General features: G+C 39.7%; 1 protein-coding gene across 3 annotated transcripts in view; it reads left to right on the top strand.

The window, feature by feature from the left end:
- ALDH1A2 (aldehyde dehydrogenase 1 family member A2) overlaps positions 1-23,316 on the top strand; it is a 57,737-nt gene extending 34,421 nt beyond the window's left edge. For 2 of the 3 annotated variants that reach the window (XM_082061082.1, XM_082061080.1), the window contains exons 5-13: positions 659-720; positions 3,439-3,567; positions 3,698-3,811; positions 11,881-11,983; positions 14,912-15,096; positions 15,795-15,959; positions 16,405-16,562; positions 17,326-17,400; positions 21,042-23,316. In XM_082061082.1, coding sequence (XP_081917208.1) covers positions 659-720; positions 3,439-3,567; positions 3,698-3,811; positions 11,881-11,983; positions 14,912-15,096; positions 15,795-15,959; positions 16,405-16,562; positions 17,326-17,400; positions 21,042-21,114 — 1,064 coding nt within the window. In that variant the 3' untranslated portion in view covers positions 21,115-23,316. The remainder of the gene's footprint in view (positions 1-658; positions 721-3,438; positions 3,568-3,697; positions 3,812-11,880; positions 11,984-14,911; positions 15,097-15,794; positions 15,960-16,404; positions 16,563-17,325; positions 17,401-21,041) is intronic. The other variant, XM_082061081.1, reaches the window with a different exon arrangement.
- Positions 23,317-24,379: the final 1,063 nt, after the last annotated feature.

Here is a 24,379-nt window from a genome sequence, read left to right as displayed (position 1 = left end):
AATTGACTACCTGTGTAGCTTGGCACCATTTCTGACACAGGTCTTGTCCTACAAGTCAGCTATCAGAGCATGGCTGTACAATGACCACTGTTTTCTCCTCAGTGTTGTCTCCTGCAGATATTATGCTCAATTACACATCAGTCACAGGCTTCCTCTCTCCATTCCACATCTACAGATTGTGGTGTATCATTTCATTACTTTGAATGGAGAATAAGTGAGATGTACGTTACTCTATGATCCCTCATCTGCTTGTGTATATACCTTTACATTGCTGTGTTCCCGTCATGCCTTTCAGGAAATTGCTTTGGAGACTCTTCCTTCATTTCTCTCATCCTGAGCAGAGGCCAGTAAGTGGCTTCCTTGCTGCTGCCCTTTTTTGTGTGGTACAGCTTGTTCTCTTTCCCAAGAAGCAAAGCAGGTTGCTTTCTTATGGAACGCCCGCTTCCTTTGTTCTACAGAAAGAACAATGAGGTTGCTCCTGAACCTGGGTTTCCCATGCTGGCTCATGAAAAAACATTTCCATTACTTACTTCTTTATTTCTTTTACTGCCATCAAAGGCTGATCCTTAGAGCTTTCTCCCTCGCTCCCTCTATTTTTTTTTTTTTTGTTCTGCCAAGTAAAACTGCACTTGAGAGTAACCATGCTCATCTGTTTCAGATGGAGATTATTTTACGTTTACAAGACACGAACCCATCGGAGTGTGTGGACAGATCATCCCTGTGAGTATCTCTACTAGCGCTTTCTATTTATTTTCATTTGAACCAGCTCTCTTTAAAGGCACATAAAACATGGTCCTCAGCTATGTGTGTTTTCCATTATGAAAAAAGCTGAGCTCATATTGTTGACATATCTTTAACAGCCTCCCTGCAAATGCTTATTTGAACATGCTAATAGGGTTTAGGCTCTGTTATAAGGAGTTAAGTTCTCAAGTCATAGAATTCTCATGATTAAAACAAGCAAAGCAAAACACAGTGTTAATATGCTGTCAGTGGTTATGGATGTTCACACAACTTATGGAAAATTGATGCTTTGCTGTGGTAGTCTTTTTATTTATTTAGTTTTTACTGTGATTTAACAGGCTCCTCAGTTCCTGGGAGAATGTGATGCATTTTAATTCCACTCTTTGCTGCTATTTCTTTTACAAGGCTGGAGGAGAAAGGAAACTCCAGGAGACTTATCATTACAATTAACATTGTGTAGCTAATAAAAGACATGAAATGTTTATTTTATTTGTTATAAGATAGAAACACAGCATTTCATCAAATATAATACTCCCCTTACACCCCAATACACATCCTTAATATACTCTTGCTGAACACTGCATGGGAATTACACTGAGAAGCTAACTTTCTCAGAAGAACCAGTTAACTGGCTTTGACAGAAGTTTCAATGGGAGGCTCACATATAGCTATTACAATGTTGTCTGGAAACTTTTCTCCTCAACAAAGCACTGGGGAACTAATCAGGACATTCTCTGAAATTTTTGTTGATGTTGTTTTTTTATTTTGTTCACATTAACCACAAAGCCAGCAAACAGTAAAATGCAGCAATTCCATTAAAAGAGGAGCAGCCAGAAAAGATTAACCATGTTAAGCCCTTTTTCCCTATTTATATTTGCTGTTATTTCATATCTTTGTTAAGGGGTGACTATTGTGCTTGGCACTCCATAGAAACTCAGAGAAATGTGCAAATGGCTCAGAGAGCGTGTGGCTACACCTGCCCTGCAAACACCTGTGTGCTCTCATAGCTTGACCCGCAGGCGGTGCTTAGGAAGGAATGATTTCATGGCTCTGTCCCCACTCTTCAGCCAAGCACATGGAAAAGCATTTGCAAAATGACACCCCCAACATCTAACCCCAAAGCTGCTAGACACCCCCTAGGCTTGTCTCATTGAGCTTAACTGGCAGATATGTTGGAGAAACTTGGCCATGGGCTGAAGATCATGCCAAAAGCAGGATTTATTTCATTTAGATTTGTAAAAATCTTTGTTCAGGGTACCACATCATCTACCATACCTGTTCATTTTTTCCCCAAGTTTTCCTCCAGAACATCAACATGGTTGTCACACTCATCTATTGTAACCCTACTGCTCATCTGTTACGTATTTCCTCCACAGCTACCAGTCAGAGTACAGCCGCTGGGCTGCTGCATGCACTTAGCATACACTTACACTAGCAAATATGTTATTACAAAAATAAAATTAAACAGCAAGCCTTACACTAAACTCCTCATCCTCTTTCACATCCCAGCTTCCATCAAAACATACACTCCTTGGTAGCTTTGTAGCATAAACAGGGCTATATACTACCCTATAAAACTTGTCAGAGCTCTCCTTGCAATACCATTAGAAGTGCAGGCTGTCAGCACACTGTTGGCCCTATAGCTCCCCTCCCAGGTATACTGGAGATGGAATTAAAACATCACTTTGTCTCCAGAGTTTATAAACAACGGAGCAAGTAAAAAATCGGGTGTTCGGTGAAGGAAAGACAGTTGTGTATTTTTTCAAGCTAGCCAGGGGCTAGAGGGATGTCGGTGAGAGTGGCAGCTGATATGCGTCAGGCAATAACATGTTCTGGCCAGTGGCTGACTCATTGTGAGTGATATTTTCTAGTTTCTTTCCAAAGAAGATTATTATATACATGTATAAGAGAGACTGAGCAAACGCAGTGATTTTATTGCTCTGTCATGTCCACTGAAATCAGCAGGACTATCCACTTAACCTGTTAGGATCAGGCCTTCATGCAGAAAGGCTGGTTACTCTTATCCACAACTTGTTTGTGCACCAAATTAATATAATTCACTACATCATCAGCTCCAGTCAAATGAAGTTTAAATTAATGATGATACAAAAGTATATATCAGCAAAGTGTTTCTCAACTTGTTTTTTACTCTTTTTTTTATCATCTTCCAGATAAATCGCCCAGTAAGATGTTTTCATGAAAATTAAATGCTTTGATTGAGCATTGACATTTATGGGGTTTTTATTGTAATCCAGTCAATTAAGGATTATATAATTTTGAGTATAAATTTTGTATGTTAATATGTATTCGAGTTAGGAAATTTACATCCAAAAATGCTTCAGCATAAACAAACAGTGCTTTCGAAGAACTATTTGTCATGGGGAAATTAAAAGCGCCAATTGCAAAACAGTAACCGAAATAAGAAAACAGTGACTAAAGAAAATGAACAGATAACAGAAGATACTTTTAGGAAGACTGCAGGTGGGGGCTGTATTTCTTTGAACAGGAGAGAAAACGAAAAGGTCACTGTTGTTGCCTTCTTAATTGCAGTAATTAAAGAAAAACCCTTGCTTTGTGCTAGCAAAGACTTATGCTGAGGATCAGCCTGACAAATAATTGAAGTAGCAGCTTGGTATCTTGAAAACAAACCACCACTGCAATGTTTTTCCATCTATCAACTTTTATTTTTTCCTACAGTGGAACTTCCCCCTGCTGATGTTTGCGTGGAAGATTGCTCCAGCTTTGTGCTGTGGCAATACAGTAGTTATTAAACCAGCAGAACAAACACCACTCAGCGCTCTCTATATGGGAGCCCTCATCAAGGAGGTAAGAATAATTGACAGAAATAATGACTGTCTCTCCTTGTGGAGAAGGATCTACCAGCACATGCCTGCTTTAACATGCTCTGTCAGTTTTCATAAATCGTGCTGCCTTTCATTCATTTCTATTTTGACAGGCTGGCTTTCCACCAGGCGTTGTCAATATTTTGCCAGGATTTGGTCCAATTGTTGGTGCAGCCATAGCATCTCATGTTGGCATTGATAAAATTGCTTTTACTGGATCCACTGAGGTAAGAGGATTCACAGATATGTTGCTGTAAAATGTGACTAAATACTTAGGGCAGGGCTGTGGGGCTGATGTGGCCCCTGATGAAAATGCATTTGACACCCCTCACTTAGGGTGACAATATTAAGTCCTCGTGCTACATTTGTCACCAAGTAAAAGAGCTACATCTAAATAACAGTGGTCTGTCCTTGCCAGCTAAGCTTATGTAGCACAGTACTTCCAAAGCAGAAAGGGCTCCTTTCCTCTGGCCCCTGCTGTGCTCGGCACCTCAGCACAGGAGATATGCCTGGAAAAATATTGCTGGGATTTCCTGTGGGCTTATGGGGATGTGAATCACATGCAAGTAGGCAGAACATCCCATGTATATCACAGCACACATAAATGCTGCTTTAGCATCCGTAATTTGTGTATCTTGGCGCACTTGGGGAAAAGGGGAGATGAAGGGGGCAAATATACTTCAACTTTGGTGCTGCATTCAAGTACATTGAGGAAGAGGAGGAGGTCTAAAAAGGAAAGAGTGCAGGGACAAAAGGTGTCTGTTCCCAAAATGAGGGAAAGAAGCTGTCCAGAAGATGAAGGGAGTCAGTTGTCTCCTGAATGCCAAAATGTCTTGCTATGAGTCTACAATGCAGATGTTACAGAGGAGGTTTAGTCTGAAGCTGAAGGCTGTAATCTAGAGAAAGAGTAACAAATCCATCAAAACTCAGATCCTGTCTTGCTCTCAAATATGTGCAAAGCCGGCTGTTATCAGGGTTGGGGTGGGGATGATAGAGGTACTCCAGACTGAAGTCACAGGAGAAGGGGCCTTATCTCATTGTCTGAAGGCAGACAGAAAGGAATCTCAGTGGGAGTTTCAGGGCTGGTTATATTTAGAGAGTGCTAAACCGGGCCCTTTTCAATTCAAAATCTGACAAACTATTGTATGGAGGGAGCTAAACCCCAGGGATCCAGTCTGTCTCTGATATCTGTGACTCCCACTCGTGGCAGTGGGAGGCTCTGGGCATCCCAGGGACACAGCTGTTCACAGGGCGTCAGTTTGGGTTTGTCTGAGTGGATCAAGCCACTGACCAAGCAGCCCTACTAGATAGGTGTGGGGTGGGTGTCTCCCTGGTGGGCCGAGGGATTGCAGAGACCAGCTTGATTATTTCAGATAAATTATTCTGTGGAATTATCCTGTAATCAAGTTTGGAAGTCACCATACATGAGCCCAAATTCCCAGTAAAATGTAGCTGCAGTCACATTGATTTGTATACACACGGTTGTTTTGCAATTACTTTATGCTTGTGCATGAATTTTTTATGGCAATTTTAGATTATAATACACACAGGTTACATTCTAAGTCAATGGTAACATCAGTTTTCAGATTATTCTGTGGAATTATTCTAGTAATTACATCTCCTGTAACCAATTTATTTTAGCATCCTGGAATACTGAAAACTCTAATATGAACTGATTACCCCCCATAAATTAAGTTGAAACAATTGTTTTCATAAAGATATGTGGTCTCTGTTTAAGATAAATATTCTATTATACAGGATGTTGCACTGTTTGGAGGAGGAAAAATACAGATGGGTTAGGTTTCAAAGTTGTCTTTTGTAGCCAAAATAAATTTTTATTGTAGTTCCAGACAGCTTTAGTTTTAATAGGCGTTTAAACTCCAAAGCTGTGGGTTTTGTACAAACTCAGTGCCTACCTTTAAAAGCCTTACTAATAGGAAGTGAAAAGCATTACAGAGATGAAAAAGCAATTCTCTAAGAACCTAAAGCAAGAACAGATGGAACGTTTTAATGCAGAATTAGTGTAAACTATTCCATATTGTTTCTGATTTCCTGTAACACTGATTTTTTGTAACAGCAAGTCAACATTGTAACATTTTAAACACAACGCTGATATGAGCTGTGCTATAGAGTCTTTGACTTTTCCAAAACATTTCAATTTCTAATGAAATAATAATGGACATATTTTGTCTCTTTGGTCTTGTCTGCAGCATGTCCAATAGCCATCAGATATGTAAATGCCACAATACTAACTTGCATTCCCCCATTTCATCCAGGTGCTAGTTAAGGCAGTTAATACTTTCAACCTGAGCAAGTTAATGATAAAACCTATCAGTACAAAAGCAAAGATCTTCAAGTTTAGGTGTCCAAAGCACAGGTTTTTCCCAAGTTTTCACCATGAGGTTCTTTTGGAAAAAAATAGGAATTCTTTAACTTTGAAGTATATACTTATGGCTAATGAAAACTCCTCATTTGCCTGTAAAAATCACAAAACTCAATCTACTATTATCTATTTCCTGCAGAGCCTTTTTAAAGGCAGAAACCAGGCTGCTCTTCCTACAAAAAATGTGATGTTAATGTTTTCCAAAATTTATAGAACCCAATCCATAGAAATATGAGCCAAAAGGCCACGTTCATGACCATAACTCAATAAAGCCTGACACAGCCACACCAAAGCTTCAACCAGGCTACCACCTTGTCTTGCAACACAACCAGTACCAAGTGCTTACAGAAGAGAGCTGCCCTCAGCCCGCCTGCTTCTTATGGCACAGCCGCCCATGGCTCACCCCTCTCCCCGTCCCCTGGTGCATGGATCTCAAAAGTCTGGCACGGGCATTGTAACAAAAGTGTTTCTGGCTTCACTGACCTTTCTTTTTCCCTTCCCTTCCCTCACATAAAACTTAAACTGCCAAACCAAATCTTTCTTCCAGCCAATCTGATCACATCAACACTTGCTCCTGTCCCTTTCCTACTTTCCCTTCAAAGCCCATAATCAATTTAAATATCACATTATGTCTTGCTATATTTCTCCTTGGTCTTTCTGGTCCCTAGCTGTGAAACTCTCACTCATCAGGACCCTGGGAGTGGTTCTCTAAAGCTCGGCTTCCTCCCACACTAGCCCAGCTCTTCAGTATACACACCTTTTCCTTTTACTCTGCCCTCTCTGCTGCAGCTTCTTCACTGTTCAAAGTACTCCTGTCTGAGTTCCTTCAAAAAATTACTGGCAGCAATGTAATTAAAATAAAACTCAGTCATTTATCTTTTCAGAGCATAAGAACAGATTCAAGCTCAGGATGCCTGGCTTAGCCATGTGTCTGCTGTTGGGCTGCAGAGCTCAGAAGTACAGGAGGGGTTATAGAAGTCTGTTCTCTTCCCCAGTTAAATGAACGGCAAACCTTATTTATTTCCAGAACAAGTGCTGATGAGAGGACAATTTTTACACACATCAGAAATACAGAGAGGTTCTTCATATTACCTTATTTCCTGAAAGAATGTCTGCTAAGTAACGAAGGTGAGAGGCCTTCAAAGAGCAGAGAAAAGCAGCCATCAGAAACTGCTTTCTTCTTCATTTGCCTTTATTTCCACTCAAATCTGCGAATTCAGTTACAGGCTTTGCAAATACAGCCATTTGGACAGCTGTGAGCTGGCCAGCCATGTCTGTGTATGAGTGCTCCACCTGAACAGAACTGGGGTACCCATACGTTCCCGATGCATGTGGCATAGTTGGGTGCAGCATGTTCTGAGCTTAAGGTCAGAGATTATTATGGAAAGCAGGAAGTTAAGCATTTACAAACACGTGCATTTAACACACTGGCTGGATTAAAAATTGTATTTTGCTTGTTGCAAAATTTTAATGAGTTCTGATAACTTCTGTTCAAAACCAAATGTGTTACCTCCAAATCAGAGTGGCTTACAACTCTCTTCAGTTGTTAAACACTTTCAAGATGAGAATTATAGATAGCACACAAAACATTTGAAGCCCTAGCCAACAAGAAATGTATCCTAAGTGGCTGGTTTCCACTTTGTTCAAACTATTGCCCATTAAAATGCAGACAGATTAGAGATAGGATTCAGGTCTGTGTTCATAGAGTTCTGCAGAGTAACCCAAATAAATATCCAACAAATTGGTCTGGATGCCTGTGTAAACAAAAGGTCTATAAACAACTGCAATAAACCCCAGCAAAAGAGTCTGCATTTTGCTTGGCAGAATGTTTTCTTTATGCACTTAGATTAACAAACCATGATCTCATCATTAGTCAACAAGATACTAGAGAGAGCATCAAAGCAAACTACAGGAGAGTCAAGATTGATTCATGCCAAACAAATGTTTGTAGCTAACAGCTGTATTACCACTGATTCTAATTTACTCAGCAGGATTCTCCTTTCATTTCCGAAGTGAGATGAATGTCACAATGCATGATGTAGACAGGATGTCTACCTACTGCACGAGCAGTGAGTTGTGTCAGCTCTCCTGGATCACACAATCTCTTGCTGGTTTTAGATATCGTGAAGAATTACACCCTGGCATTTTTCGACATTAGCAGCAAGAATCCTAAAGGTGACTTGACCTGTTCCGAGGAGTCTGTTAACTTACCATGCTACACACATGCTGTTCTTCATGTCAATATTTAAAAATTCGCTTGTCTTTGCTGGAGACACACCCTGAACATGCTATGCAGTCCTAAAGTGCTTCTCAGAAAGATTTTGCATACAATCTGGAATTTAAAAAAATAAACCCTAAAAATCAGAGAGACTAAGTAAGCAGTACTGTGGGTTTGCAGGTTTAGCCCAACACTGACATCCAGTGCCACAGCAGCTGGGGAAAGAAAAACTGCAATTCCAGAAAATACGGACATTTTCTGTCTGATCATATCATTCCCCCAAATTTAATTAATCTCTTGTAACTTAAAACACTTACTGTTCTTCAGATATTCTCTCAATATCCCAAGAGAGGTATAACAGCAAAGATGGGTAGCCCAGTTACTTAAAACGCCTATGTCACTGAAGATGTGTATCTGTCAATTTTTGCCCTGTTCATGGAACCATTCAATCTGCACAGCTCCCTGTGCAGTCCTGCCCTCAGAGTCTTGTCTGTGGCAGCAGGCAAGAAAATCACCTGCTGTTCAGCTGGACTGCTGTTCCCATTTACGTGTTCCCTAATGACTTAACGTGTATCTGCACCCAAAGGAAGGTTCAAGCAGAGGGAAGCCAGACATTCTGATGGAGCTGTAGAGGAAGTATTGCAAACCTTGGCGGTTTGCTTTTGACTCCTGAGACTTCCAGTGCTTTAACAATAACAGGCAAACCCACCTGTACCATTGAGAAGCAGATTTCTGTCTGAAAACACAAAACTAGGCAAGAGACTTTTTTGAATTTCTGTACAAAGTATTTAAATGTGACTGCATTAGCCTCCTCTTGAAAGAGACATTAAACTTCTAAATACGGAAGGCATAAATAAGCAACAAACAAGTGTTTTATATCATGCTACACTCTCAATGCCTAATGTTGTGCAGTTCACAGTCCAGAAACAGACCCTTCTAGAAGGATTCTTCAAATAGCTTTCTTGCACAGGGGTTCCACAAAATGCTGCTTTAATCTTTGTTGTTGTTGTTCTGAATAACAAATTGTTTTCTTTGAGATGGGCCAAATTACATCTGCCTCACCCTCCATGCAGCTTACAAGGTTAAGGTACTTCACAAGCTATCCAGGGATACTCCTGATATCAATCTTGAAGCCTATTCAAAACAATGATGGGGAGTCAGGGCTTTCTCTGCCAACATTCCTGCTGAATAATCGCACAGCTCCATTATCTGTGGGGGAGTCCTCTCTGCCAGTGTTCCCTGCAAAGCTGTGCTGCCTGGTGGGAGCTCACACAGAGAGCTGAGAGACACCGCAGGAAGCATGTCCTGAAAGACCATACAGATTGCAACACTATCACTTATCCCTTTCATGCTGTCTTTCTCCATAAAGGGTCAGTCACAAAAGGCTGCCTTTGTCACTAAATAATCACAGTGCTTGTGCCTTCCCTAAGATTTTTCTCAACCTGTAAGTGCATAGGGCACAACAGGAGCACAGAAATGCTGAGCAGCATGAGCCCCACCATCCTGATGTCTATGCTCACAGGGAAGCTGTCAAGTGTAAACTTGGAAACCTGACAACAACCTCACTGTATTAACAATACTGTCGACCATATTTTTCCAAAAGAACATCATTGTCTCCAACCCATTTGGACTTTAATATTTGCCATGTACATAATATTTGGACTTGCATATGTGCCAATCACTGTCTGCATAGAATCCTTTCAAATCCTTTACCTACATGGACAACAGAGTTTTGCCATTAAAGTGGCAGAATGGAAGGTGAAGAGATGGAGGGCTGGACACGTTGCTCTCGTTTCCTTGGTCTTTTCTGCTCTCTGCAAATTTTTGAGGGGAAATAGGTGGTGGCTGTTCCTTGCGAGAGGGAGGTTCAAGGCAGTGGGGGTGTGAATGGCATTGGCTGGCACTGGCTATAAACACAGCACTCTCACTGCTTTCCCGTGTACATTTTCAGCACAGTTGGAGAGGCTGGAATTTCCAGATGACGTGCGCGATGTATGTGGTGGGGGTGGAGGGCAGAAAGGGTCCTTCTTTTTTCATGTTCACTTCTGGCTGTCAGTCAAACATAGCAATAAAATCAGCTCCAATTAAGAGGATATGCAAGGAATTTTGTGATAATGTCAACACTCCATTTCACCAATAAAGGGGTAAAGAAGCTATTTTTTTTCTTTTTTCTTTTCTTTTTGAAGTAAATAACCTCTATCACACTCGACTGTGGTAGCACCAGATAAACAGTTAATCACAAAGGTACATGAAGTGGTTGACAATTCCTTCATTATCCTGTGGGGTTTTTGGCTTTTTTTTTTCCTGTGGGGGCCCTGGTTGGTTTCTGTTTCGTTTGCTTTCTGATTACTCCAGTGCTGACTTAACTTTCTCCAGCAGACTGCCTCCAGTTCTCTAAGAGGTTCAGTTTCTCATCCATTAACCCCTTACTGCAGGGAATCTCACTCACCTGACCCGGCAAACAGAAAACAGCCAGAGAGAGCAGAGTATGACACGGCAAAAGGAGTCCAGCTTTGGACTCACTGCCATCTCACTTCACATCTGACTTTCTGTGTGACCTTAAAACATGTCCCAGTTAAAAGAAAGCACTTATCAAGGTTTTCAAGCTTCTCAATCTTCAACAGATACTTTTAATCCTGTGTTCTACCATGTAGGGGCCAATATCTACTTGTGATTACTTCCTAAACTGCTAAATGGGTGTAGTTACACTGCAACAGTATAAAATCTGATCTATTTTGGATTCATCGAGCCAGGGAGGCACAGCTGCCTCTCCAACTGTACCAATGTGGAAACATGTCCAATACGTAGCTGTCAGATTGCTGCTCCATTTCATCTACCCTCATGCTCCTTGGTGGGATCTGCAATTTACGGCTGCTCCAGCCACAGGGCTGACCCCACTATCTACAAAGACATTTTGGAGGTGCTTTTGACCTCCTCAACCCATATTATCAGTGGTGCAGCTGAGGGTCAGGTCTGGGATGGTGCTTTTGTAACTTCGTGCCCTACTTGGTATTCTGCTATGTGCTGTTAATCCTGCAGAAAAGGCTGATGATTTCATCAGAATTTGACATATTCTGGATCACGATTTCATGGTCAAATTACTTAATCCTTTGGGAACTAAAACCTGTATTTTGAGGAGAGCAAATGCCCTCCTACAAACAGGTTGCCTAGCAGTTCAGTAACTACAAGTAGTAAGAATTAAATAAATTCTAAAAGCACTGACCATCTAGGATTACTAACACCTGGATTATATGACAGCAGTTATTACTAATGAACAGTAGGAAGTTTAATACATGCTTAATACATACTCAGATATCGGATTTTTTTATTTTTTTTTTTCACTAAAAAGTAAATAACTAAACCTCTTAATAGTATCTAAAACCTTGTGAACATGCCACTAGTTTGGCTGGAAGTAATTCCACTTACATCAGATAAGATTTCATCAGATTTCAGATATTGAACTCAGCCCTCCCAAGCCCCAAGCCATTTTCACAGAGACCATCAGGTGAAGGGTACAAAACACTGTCAGTTTCTAGAAAAAACCCTGGAAAGCTGTCCACTGCTGACAAGAATCTGTCTGGATTGAAGAACCTGCTGGATTACTTAAAGCTCTGTTCCAGTGATAGCCAACATTGGCTGTTAAAGTGAACTGTATGACTACAATCCCTGTAAAATGTGTCTCCATTTCCTTTCAGGTTGGGAAGCTGATCCAAGAAGCAGCTGGAAGGAGTAATTTGAAGAGAGTTACACTGGAGCTGGGTGGGAAAAGCCCAAACATTATTTTCGCAGATGCCGATTGTAAGTCAGCACTTCCATATTTTTCTTAAAAACATGTTTGTGTGGTGTATTTTTTTTTTTTTTAATTTTAGGGCATATCTTTCATATAAAGTGAAATGGGCCAGTATAGCTGTATCTAATTGCGCATTTTAATCTTACAGAAGCAGGCTAAACTGTGATATTTTTTTAGAAAAAGACAATGTTTGAACCCAGAGATTCACAGACAGCAGGAAAACTGAAAAAAGTTATAACCAAGCATATGGAAACAGTGTTATTTACAGTCATGGGCCCATACACATTTGTCATCCTAAATTGCAGCAAGGTAGTTTAGTGCTTTAAATTTGGAAATTCTGTGAGTTTTTTTGCTTCACAGCAATTATAAGAAGGGTGGGCTTTAATTTATACTTGAGTTGCTAATCTAGTCAGTGCAGTATTCCTTTGTTAAGGTGTTCTGACAGTAGCTATAAAATCCATTTTTTAAATTTCCACAACTTAAGAACTGTGTATTGAAATATCCTCATTGCCACTGTCAGCAGAGAGCTGAAGATTTTGGCAGCTGGATGATGTTGTGCAGCTGAGATTTTTGGCACCTGAGAAGGTACAGGACAGCGGTTTAGGATAGGATAAAAACACAAACTGGAAGTTTCTGCTGAACTATCAGCAATGAAATAGTTAAAAATGTTGATATCTAAATTGTCAGCAGGAGGTTTTGAAGTTCACACCTGATTAAGATGAATGGGACAGTTCACACCTTGCTTTGAGCTATTGTTTCAGGCTGAAGCATAGGCACACTGTACCCAATGCATTTTCTGAGAACTTCGTAACCCAAATAAATAGACAGATAAGGATTTGGTCTTTAAATTTAAAAGGGGAAAGTGAATAGAAGAATGATTCTGAATAGCATGAATTGCAGGAGTTGCTCACAGTCATGTATTCATTTTCAAAAGTTACTAATATCTGAAAGACCATGGAAAGCTTGGGAACTTTTGGGAGCTTTTCTACATAGAAATGTTACAAAGTTGAGGTCTAAATTACAGCCACAGTCATCCTGGTAAGCTAAAAAGGCTCCTCCCAGCTAGAGTCAGATGCAGATGTTACAGCTTTCTACCCCAGTTACTCATCTCCATCTCCCACTTGAAATCAACACATCTCAAATGTCCCTAACCTACTAATTCAAGCTGGATCACCTGAACACTTCTAGTAGAGTCATGCTGGGGCAGGTCTGTGTTACGGCCTTGCACAGGGGACAGGGGACAAAGGCTCCCAGATGCTATGCAGAGCTGTACGTGATCTGTGACTTGCTGTATGTGCCAAATACAGTTGAGGACTGAGGAGAAGCTGCAGGCAATGAGGGAATAATAGGGCATAGAGGCGAGCAGAGTCTTCTTCAGGACTGTCTGTTCCACAGTACATCATACTAAAGCTCTCTGGTCTTCCCATAATTACAACTACCAGCACTTGACCTAAGATTCTGACTTCAAAGTCCTGATTATTGAAGAACAGCAGACAATTCGCTCACCATTCCAAAGGAGCTGTTTGTTCTGCTTGAGGAACACCATATGCCAAAAGTTAGTAGAAAGCATGACAAAGCTGTTGAAAGTTCAGTGCACCGAAAACCAGAGAAGAATGTTTAGAGCCCACATGGTGAAAAACTCTGTTAACAATAGAGGAACAAACATCAGTTAATCAGTTCTATCCACTAGTGTGTTCAGTCTCCACAGAGCTGCTTGGGAAAATTTGAATGTGGTCCAGGGAACACCCTATGTAATTTTTTTTCAAGACCACACTGAGGGCAGAATAAGACCTTTCTGTTAGATGGGAGTTGTCTAGGATGTGCTTAAAATAAAGCACTGTTGCTTTGTTTATTCTATAAAATATTATACTTCAAGCAATGTTCCAAACTGCTACAACTGGTAAAAAGCGTTACTTTTTAATGGTTAATTCAATATTCTTGTCTAGTCAGCTATTACGCCTAATGGGAGCATTTAGCTCTGAATGTCTAAATATGACAGGACCCCCTCTCTTGCCTAGATAGAGGATGTGTTAGTTATACCTCCAAGGAAGTTAACAGTAGAAATCAATGGTTGCTTGTTCTATAATTGGCCTTTATTTTTAAAGCCATAGCCGGTTGGTCATCTGTATAGGCCAAAAAGACATTTTCTCTCTTGCAGAAGAATAATCTGGCTTTTTGGGAAAGATGGGTCTTGACATTATCCAAGTCAAATTTTTTCAAGTCCTTGGTTGGCTGGAGCTCTCACATATGCAGTATTAAATCAAGTGCAAACTTGGTATCGCAGACAAATTTTCTCCTCCTCTACTGATCCCAGTCAGACAGATTTCTATAATGTGGGGCACAATCCATTTACTAGGGTCTCTTAACAGTTTTAGCTGATAAATTACATGTTGCTGGCATATAAGACATTGGTGAAGTTGTTCTTGCATCCCCTACTCCTATAGACTGCTAAAGCACTGTCTTGATTTAATATTTGCAGTGGGATATTAAGAAATATTTTGTGGCTTGTGTCATGAGAGGGCATGTGGAATGTATTACGTATGGACCCTTCATTACAGAGACGATGCCTGAAGTCCCAAGTGGTCCCTTGCAATCTAGTGTTTCTGAAACAGTTGTTAACACTCCTAATATCTCTCCAGTATAGTTGCATTCAGGGCGGAATAAATGGGGAAAAAAAAATGAACTTTAGACATGTTTTAAAACTCTGTATTTTCACAGGAATTATGACACAAAATGAAACAAATAATCTTCTTTTATGACCTAACACAACAACAGTATGTTTTGATTTGGTTGCTGTTCTATTGTTGTTTGTTAAACCAAATCCTACTTCTGCTTTTAAGTTTTAGAAATATGGCACTATGGAATACATGACACTGGTGCAATAGCAGATGTGTCTGTGATGTTTCAGAGCAACATTTGCTGTTTTGGTTTTTTAGTGGACTATGCTGTGGAACAAGCTCACCAAGGGGTCTTCTTCAATCAAGGTCAATGCTGCACTGCAGGCTCACGGATTTATGTGGAAGAATCAATCTATGAAGAGTTTGTTAGAAGAAGCGTAGAACGTGCAAAGAGGAGAGTAGTGGGGAGTCCTTTTGACCCAACTACGGAACAAGGTCCACAGGTACAGGAACAGTGCTTTGGCTCTGCAGCCCAGAAAGTGGCTGGAAGTGTTTGACTTCTATTAGGACAGGGGTCAGTGCGTACTCACTCACAGTCCAGGGCAGCTGACATGATAAATGCTTTCAAGATTAAAATTCTAAAGGAGGAGATAATCTGTGCAGCTCAGAGGTGTTTCTTGTTAAGTAAGAACTCTCATCTTAACTAAGTTTGCCTCCCAGCTTTAACAGCAAGATTCTGATCTTCAGCCCCCAAGATACAGCTCTAAACTGTGAGAAGCTCTCAAAAGTCTCTGTAGGCACTTTCAAGAATTGTCTACAATGATAACTGTGCTTGTAGACCACTAGAGAAATAGGAATTATAAGCAAAAGAGGCAGGATTAGAAATAGGTGTTCAGAAAATGTTCCTGCCACTAAAACCAGCTGGGCTTATACCATTTTCAGGAATTTAACCTGGGACAAAGAATAATTATTTACTTTGTACTTATAAACCAGATAGCCTAGCCACATACATAAGGTGACACATGACTGAGCCATAGGTTACAGTCAGCAGCTGTTTGTAGATCTTTGGCATCTCCAGCCCAAAGAGCAATGAACATCAGCATGGGTCTGCTCACGGGGACACAACCTGCCTAAAAAAACAATTTTGATTTGATTGTCAAGTGCGTGATCTGCAAGTCAAATGACTGCTTCTCTCTTTCAGATTGATAAAAAACAATACAACAAGATCTTGGAACTGATTCAAAGCGGCATTACTGAAGGAGCAAAACTTGAATGTGGGGGTAAAGGGCTAGGAAGAAAGGGCTTCTTCATTGAACCCACCGTGTTTTCCAATGTAACAGATGACATGCGGATTGCCAAGGAGGAGGTATCCACACACACACACGGGCAAGATCATTTTAGAATGTCCTAGACATGATTATTTTTCTTTTGTTTACTTCCTGGGACAACAGCTTTAGAGTTAAAAATACCACTATCTCAAAAAAAAAAAAAAAAAAAAAAAAAAGAAAGAAAATCTTTTCAGAACTCGTTATGCACACAGCAACATCAGCTGGGTAAAGAAGTTCAATTTTTACCATTGACTTTAAAGTCTCAGACCTCAAAGAAGAGATAAGGGAAGAATGGATGAATTCCACTGAGTCAAATGCTTTGGGAGATTCATGCAGTTTTCCAGACAGCTAGTATCGCTATTAAACTTCGCTGTAGTAATTTGTGAAGAGTACAACAGGAGAAGACAAAAAAGCAGAATAGAACAGGAATAAAATGCCTCTGAGCGCGTTGGTTTATTAATTAATGATTGATCTTTCTTGCAGATTTTTGGGCCTGTTCAAGAAATACTGAGATTTAAAACCATGGATGAAGTTATAGAGAGAGCCAACAATTCTGATTTTGGGCTGGTAGCTGCTGTCTTTACAAATGACATAAATAAGGCCCTGACAGTCTCTTCAGCAATGCAGGCTGGGACAGTCTGGTAAGGCAGAAGTTATCGCACTCCGGCTCTTGGAGATAAAGAGTTTGACTCACTATCATTATGGCATCTCAGTTTTGCACCCTTTGTCTGAAAAGTGTTTATCTAGGCCATCCTAGTGGTGAATCGCTAACCATGATAGGGAACAGCTGCAGGGCAGTGGTGTCACTGCTCACTGCGGGTGAACTGTTGAAAAGTGGCGAGCGCTTTGGGCAGCGCTGCCAACAAAGCAAGCAGGGTACGAGCCATCCTTTCTGTGGGACAGGCGAATCCTGGGAGGTTTCTGCTAAACACACAAAGAATCATGTACTTCCTACAACATTAAGGAACTGAGGGGACACCTCTTTAGTCCTTGGGTAATGCCACTTTTAGAGTTTAATAGCTTGCAATTTGGTATATCAAGCCTCTGTAAACTAAAGATCCAAGAGAAATCAGGGAGAAAAAGGACAAATTCACATCTAATAGCTCTTGTGTTATGAACTGGCACTGAGGTTTGTCAGCAGATTAACAGTTCATTACCGAAACTGTGTACAAGTGTTCGGTGCCCTCCTCCAGCCCTCACAGGCCAAATCCCATTCTCCTGATGAGTAAGGAGCAGAATGTTGTTTTTGTGGCATAAATCCCTCATTTCCTTTCAACATGAGACAAGTTTGTTATTACTCAGAGTTATACAGTGTCCTTAGCTCCACAAGTGTCAGCTTCTCCCTGAGTTCTCCAAAGGTCTCTCTGACAGTGCAGTTGGATTTAATGCCTCTTCCTGTTACAGGATAAATTGCTACAACGCCTTAAATGCCCAAAGTCCTTTTGGAGGATTCAAAATGTCTGGCAATGGGAGAGAGATGTAAGTATTCCACTGCTGTCTTCTAAACTCTTTTCAGTTCTAGAACTTAATAAACATTAGTGAATCCTTCCATGCAAATTAAGATTAGAAAATATTCCCATCTGAGGATCAGGGTGTAATATAAGATGACTGACAACCGGTTCTAAATGCAATTGATTTACATGTAAGACCATTTTAATTTTTTTTTTTTTTTTTGTCATAGAAATACAAGTTACTGGAACTACTTATTATGAAAGGAACTGAAAATTTCAGAGTCTTTTTCTGAACTTGAAACCTATGTTTTCTGTCAGTTTTTCTTTGCCATATTAACCAGCACTTTTACAGAGAGATTCTCTTTTTGGTACTGCTGTGTGCTTGTTGACTGGTTTGGTGTACTTGTTTCAGAGTTGTTTTGCCATATATTTTGCCTCTCTTGCTCTTTTTTCTTTTCTTGACTTTTTCCTACATTTATGAATATAGGTGCATCTGAATTTTATTAAAATGTTATCTTTTCCAGATTTATGAACAATGTTAAATGAAATCAGGCCTAGAGAAGGACAGACAAATGTGCTTACATCCCTTTCAAAAATCACCTTCCATTACAAAGCTTTCCGACTTTTCTTATTCCATTTAGAACCAAGTGCCAAATATTTTGAAATGGAGCTCTACACTCAAATACTGTCCCACGTACCTAATTTAAAGTTGTACCAGTTTTTAATTCTCATTACAATCACAGGGAAGTTTAGCAATTGCATCAGCCCCAGATTGGTTACGCGTACACAGGATTCAATTAATTTCTGTGCAGGAGGCATGTATTCCAGATATGTGTCACCTAAGCTTTCAAAATAGCTTATGGCTAATGGCAAACCCAGCAGTAAAACTAAAGTAAGGTCAAACTCTTTAAAACTTTAAATATGTGGAAGTATACAACTTGATCTATAAAATCAGCTCTGTGTAGTCTGAAATATTTTCCCTCATTAGGGAGTACTTTGAATAACACATTCATACTATTCTCCACATTCATGAGTTATGAGGTGATCTCACACTGGCATAAATATGTCAGCTCATCTAACTCTTATCATTGTGAAAATATTCTTAAACTACTAAGCTCGATAGAGCATATGAGTAACTTGACACCCAAGAGTGACCCCACTGACTTGAGGCAAGTTAGCTGAGCAAGCAAAATATTCACATATTGATATCATAGAGTTTTGGAAAGGGGGGGAAACCAGGCAGCACCCCAGCTCCCATGGAAAAGTCTATGGTAGTTGTACACTTGATTCCCATCTACGGCTTTGAAAATATTAACCACAAACAATACATGTTTGGAATGGCAATCATCTCTGTCTCACAAAGATGCCTGAAAACCTACTTCTGAGTCATTATTCTACTCCTTTCAGAACCTCTTTTACCAGATATCACTTCCTAATTCACCTCCTCCCTGCTTCCACTAATATCTGCATACTTTTTATTAAAATGTTGTGCTTTCTTAGATCCCTGTTTTTAGGGCATTTTATAGCACAAATAATATTGAGTCAGGCAATTAAAGTACCAAAAAATAAAGAAGGGAAAGTGTCCATACATATGCGTGTCATTGCTAAGCTAATACTATGTTACAGCTAGATCATAATTGTACCGTTTGTGCTAGCACTCTATTATCTGGGACTTGTTTTGTTCCTGCATTTAAATGCACAGATTTTTATCACACATGGGGAAAAAAATGAGCATAGAAAGTTGAGATCTGCTATACTCTTTTTAGACTCCCACAAAATGTAGCAGGGTATGTGCATACCAGTAGAGAACCAGAACTCATGTGCACAATACAACTGATTTCTGTTTACATTAAAGCTACTTATAATAATCTTGTATTCTTTAAAGAGTCTAAAAGAGGGAAATTTTTTTGTTACATTTACACTTCTCTAAAGCTTTTTATCACTACCGGAGTGGTATAAAATATAACTCCTGTAACTAAAAATCAGGTGACTCATCCCAGATAGCCACATGTGGTGTTTTATATTAGATAGAATCCCAAAAAATTCTGGTCTCTGTCCAAATGTCTTCAAGAGAAGGAGGTGCCATTCTACTTCAGAGCTATCCTTTAATGTCATAGGCATGGTTATGGTCTGGATAGCTCTGAGATACAGCAGTGCATAGTTGCATTCCCCAAAAGAAAAGCAAGCAGGAGAATGGCTTAGAGTTATAGTTCTTTTATTTTTTCTCTTGGATTGAGGGAAGAGAGTACGTAATATTTCTTTTTGAAGAACAATTTGCTCCCCTTCCCTCACACCTACACAACCCAAGAGACAGCATCATGCAAACTTGACCCATGGGCCCTTTCCTTTTAACAGACACAACCCTTGCCTTCACCCTGATACCAGACTGCAATCCAAGAGGACCCAAAGTGGCCATAGAACAGGATGTTATTGTTCCTTACGGCCCTGTATTAAGCTGTGGGGACAAGTGAGCCCTTTAACTGAACATTCAGTGGCTCTTCTGCTCTACATGTCTGGAAGAATCCATCTTCCTATTCCACAATAACAACTTTTCAACTTTTGAAAAATATTTGCCTTAGAATTCATCACAGTTGTCCACTTCCAAACTTTTGACCAGAATACAAAACACGTAAGGCCCTGAAGCCTTCAGCTGAAGAAACAGACAATAAATAAATCTAATTTTGTTTGCCAGACCAAGATAAGAAACCAACTGGCATCTAGAACATACATAAAGGCACTGGATACTCTGTTGTCTAGGTGATCTATTGATTTGCAAAAATGTGTCCAAGAGGTGCCTGGAGCCCAGCGCAGCCCTGTGGAATCAAGCAGGAACTTCGTCCACCCAGAGCAACTCACCAGCGTTAGTTACTGGGCTCCATTCAGCTCCCGGTGGCACCTTCCCCTGAGCTGTAAGGGAATGGTTCTGGGGCTCAGCTCAGGCTGATAAATAGCTACAGTTTTTGGTCTCTCGGGTGGTGGTGTGGTCCAAACCAACAGGAACCTTTCACATGTCAAAAAAATCTTTATTAATGTATTTCCTTGCATGTACTTAGAGTCTAGTAAATCTTAAAATGCCCACTGAATGATCAGCCTGAGTTAAATATCAACCACTATATCACATGTAAGGCTCACCAAGTTTTCAAAACTGCACGTGGAGTGAACTGGCCTGCTAAATACTGATATTTCTGCCCAAATGAATTGACTTTCCATGGAAAGTTACAGGAGTTCCTCCATCAGCGTTATATTTTGTGTAAAATTTACAGTTTAGTGGTAAATACAAAGTAGACTATGCAACATCAGAGGCATGCAGAGGGGTTTAATGGCTTTGAACAGTGGCCCCTCACTCCATTCTGAAAACAACACTTATTAGAAGGAGGTTCTGAGGAATTCCCCTGAAATATTCTTCATGGTGCAGTTGGCATGAGATTCTGCACAGGGGATCCAGAGGGAAGGCACTGTCAAATAGTAAACATGCTGACATGATATGCAAGTCAGTGCTTTTTAGATTTTAACATAAGTAAGGGAGCAGTATTGTGTGTGTTTCAGGCGTGGAGATAATTTAGCAAATGTCTGTAAGAGCTTCATTTTAACAAGGAATCACTTTGCAGGTTTTTGCTCAATAAAGGATTCATGTTTGGTGTAAGCTGATGCTGCAATTTGTTTTTTTAGGGGTGAATGTGGATTGAGAGAATACTCTGAAGTTAAAACTGTGACAATAAAGATCCCTCAGAAGAACTCCTAAAATGATGAAGGACCACGTTGTGCAGAAGAGCACATGATGCCACCCTCTCTAATCCTTATGGAGATCAGCACTCAGGAATCAAAGTGTTACACAATATATATTTAAGAAATTCAGTTGCAACATATATACGGGGCACATAACTTCGAGCGTAATGCAAACCAACTCTGCATGTTTTCATAAAACTCTCCTGAGAATTGTTACATCTTATGAAACAAATCATAACAAGAGATAAAATTGGTATTGGGCATAATTTAATAACGGTTCTAGCTATAAAACTGTTAAATGCAAATGCATGCACACACACATTTCTCTCTTCTTTAAACAAACAAAGTCTTAATGCTTTCAGGTTGCATTCTCAAACAGACCTGCTTGTACTTACATTCTAGTTTCAATTAGGGCTTTACAAGCCAGATTTTACCCAAAATGCTAGCAATGGACAACATAAAAAACTATCATTGATGTTCTTAAAAAATAAAAGACTCTGAACTGTAACAAGCCCAAAGCTGGTATACTGGCAACTTTCCAATTAGCATGCTTGCCTAAAGAGGTCAAACTGGGGAGGGAATTAAACCACTATATTGGCAATGAAATCCAAATACTTATCAGTGAGATTTGGCTTTTTTGAGCAAGGTAATTTGGTTTTCAAAGCTTCTTTTCATAATTAGTTTATGTCTCGCTATAAGCAAAAATCCTCCCTCACTTCCAGGAACGTGAAGGGTTTTACCTGCCTGCCAAAAGAGCATGGTCAGACAGGGTGGGAGGGTGTTAAGGAGAACAGGAACAGATTCCAAGACTTCACAGAATATATCAGCTTTCACTGCTTGTCTAGTTTTGTCGTTGTTGTTACTGTTGTTGTTTTCACCTTCTTTCTTTTTTTAAACCAGTATATGCACATGCAGACCTCACTTATTTGTATGCTATTAAACTGCCTGTGATTACACTGGCAATTATTATGTATTCATTACAGCAGGAAGAACCCCGCAAAAGCCCACTTGACAAGAAGTAAGCTTGAGTTAATTTTCTTACTAAATGCTGGCTTGCCATCCTTACCGTGCTTGTGAGCCCCAGGTGAGCTTAGTGGCTGGCACTGACTTTCCAACTATGTCTGTTCTTTTTTTGGCCCAGGACAAAAATATGAGCAAGTTCTTTTAGAAGCGAGGTGTTTAAAACCTGTCACATTATTACCTGCTGCCTACAGAATCTCTTCCAATGTGTAACTAGCAAACTAAACACCATTTCTTTCTTCTTTCCAGCTGCAGAGCTCACCGATTCCCCAGACTTTTTTTAAAGAGGTTTCACTTTATGTTTTAACTTAGAATTAAGAAAATTTATTTTAAAACTACAGTAAATCATCTACACCATGTAGCTACATTATCTGGGCTGTCAGGACAGAGTTATGGCCTCAGGTGTAACAGCGTTCCGAGCTGCAGAGTCCATGCTGTGAACCATTGAAAACTCCAGACCTGATCAGCAAATCATTTCTACACATTCTTAACTTCCTTTGCTCTCCGAGGAATTCCTCTTAGATTTGAAGTTGTGTGTGAAGTTGCTGGATCAGGACAAGAGTATCCAGCACTTCGTAGTGTGGTGGCCCTCAATATTTTGTATATCTAACTCATGTCCAACTGTGTATGTGTTTTTAAAGCAATATGTATACATCATGTTATTCAGAAATGACAGTACATTCACAGACACAGAGATGAATCAAAATATTCCTGAGTTGTTAAATGCAAATGCCAGGTACTTCTACTGTAGTGTATGTCAATGAAGAAAAATTAAATACAGCAAATAAGAGATTAGTTATCTTTTAAACTGCAATATAAAATATGAAAAAGGAGATTTTACTTCTTTTCTCCTATTTACTTAAAAAAGAAACTTTCTGTGCTAACAGCATTTACACCGTGTACCCTTTTGTATTCTTTTTGTGTATTTCGTATGTCTGTGCTTTATTCCGAGTACGTTCAGGTAAATAATATAGAGTTGCCATTTTTTTTCAACCCTGTCACTGCAGCTCCATTTGATGTACATGGATTTGTGAAATCCTTTTTTAAATGTACCATTTGCATGGATCCAACAAAACATTTTTCCAGTCCCTGCAGCTTTTTGTTACAGTTTTTAATCATGTATATAGTTATATGTTATTAAAAAGTAAAAGGATATTTTCTATGAAGTTTTTTTCCATTAAAAAGGTTTAGAGAAAGACTTTAGACTGTGAGACTCCTTTATTGTTGACAGAGCTATAAAAATATTTAAAAAAATATTTTGTTAGCAAAAGATTTGCTCTCACAGTAGCTTTATTTTCATTTGCAAAAGTGAATGAAGTAAAAGGCCAATTACATTTTCTGCAATATTATTGCAGCTGTATGAAAAACACTTGTGAATTGCAGATCTAGGTCATAGCCAAAGTTCATCCTCACCCTCACGGTCATAAAGTTTAGCTATTGGGGAAGGTCTGAAATCATCAGAACCAGTGGGGCACCCTTGCAAACTGCTGCATCACAGCTTGAGTTTGGGATAATGTTTTACAAAATCATTACGCCTATTTTTTCTCTAGTAGATGAGTCACAGAGATGATTAAATTAACACTCAGATCTTTTATGGAGTGATTTTTCTACTTGCCTTTAATTTCAAAAAAACAGGAGAAAAAGACAGACTAAATGTTGACGGCCAGGAAAATTCATATGGCCAGGTAGTACACAACTCTCCCTCAAGCAATCCCTTTATTCCAGGGTTACTTTCATAGCTGGGAACAGCATTCCTCTTTTGAAACTCTGCCTATTTAGACAGAGTAACTACTCAGTTAATAAGGCCAAGTTACTTCATTGTATGGCAAGCAATTGTTATACCTCAGTGTCACAGAATAATACTGCTGGTTTAATCAACACTCTACAGGCAACCACAATAGACAAAGTAACTTGACTAAAACAGATGGGATAAAAGAGAATAAAACTTAATAATAGGAGTGAAATTGCATTCTCAGAAAGGAGTACTGTTCCTGAAAGTCTGGGATATCAGGAATATGTTAGGCAGAGTTTCATTTCTATTTAATTAGTGGCATGCACAACACTCTGTCATGAGTCTGTGAGTGGACAATTAGGACTTTCCTTATTCTCCATCTCTCTGAACTCCTTGCAGCCTGTCTCACCCCTCCAAGCAGTCACATAGACACAAGCAACAGAATGCTTTTCTGAAAGCAAAATGAAGGAAGGTTGTTCTGGAAACCACTTGAAAACAAGGAGTGTTATCATCTAATGAAACCAGTGAA

This window comes from Streptopelia decaocto, assembly GCF_964273445.1.
Source record: "Streptopelia decaocto genome assembly, chromosome: 9".
NCBI classification, from domain to species: Eukaryota; Metazoa; Chordata; class Aves; order Columbiformes; family Columbidae; genus Streptopelia; species Streptopelia decaocto.
This window is presented reverse-complemented; position numbering and strand designations above follow the sequence as displayed.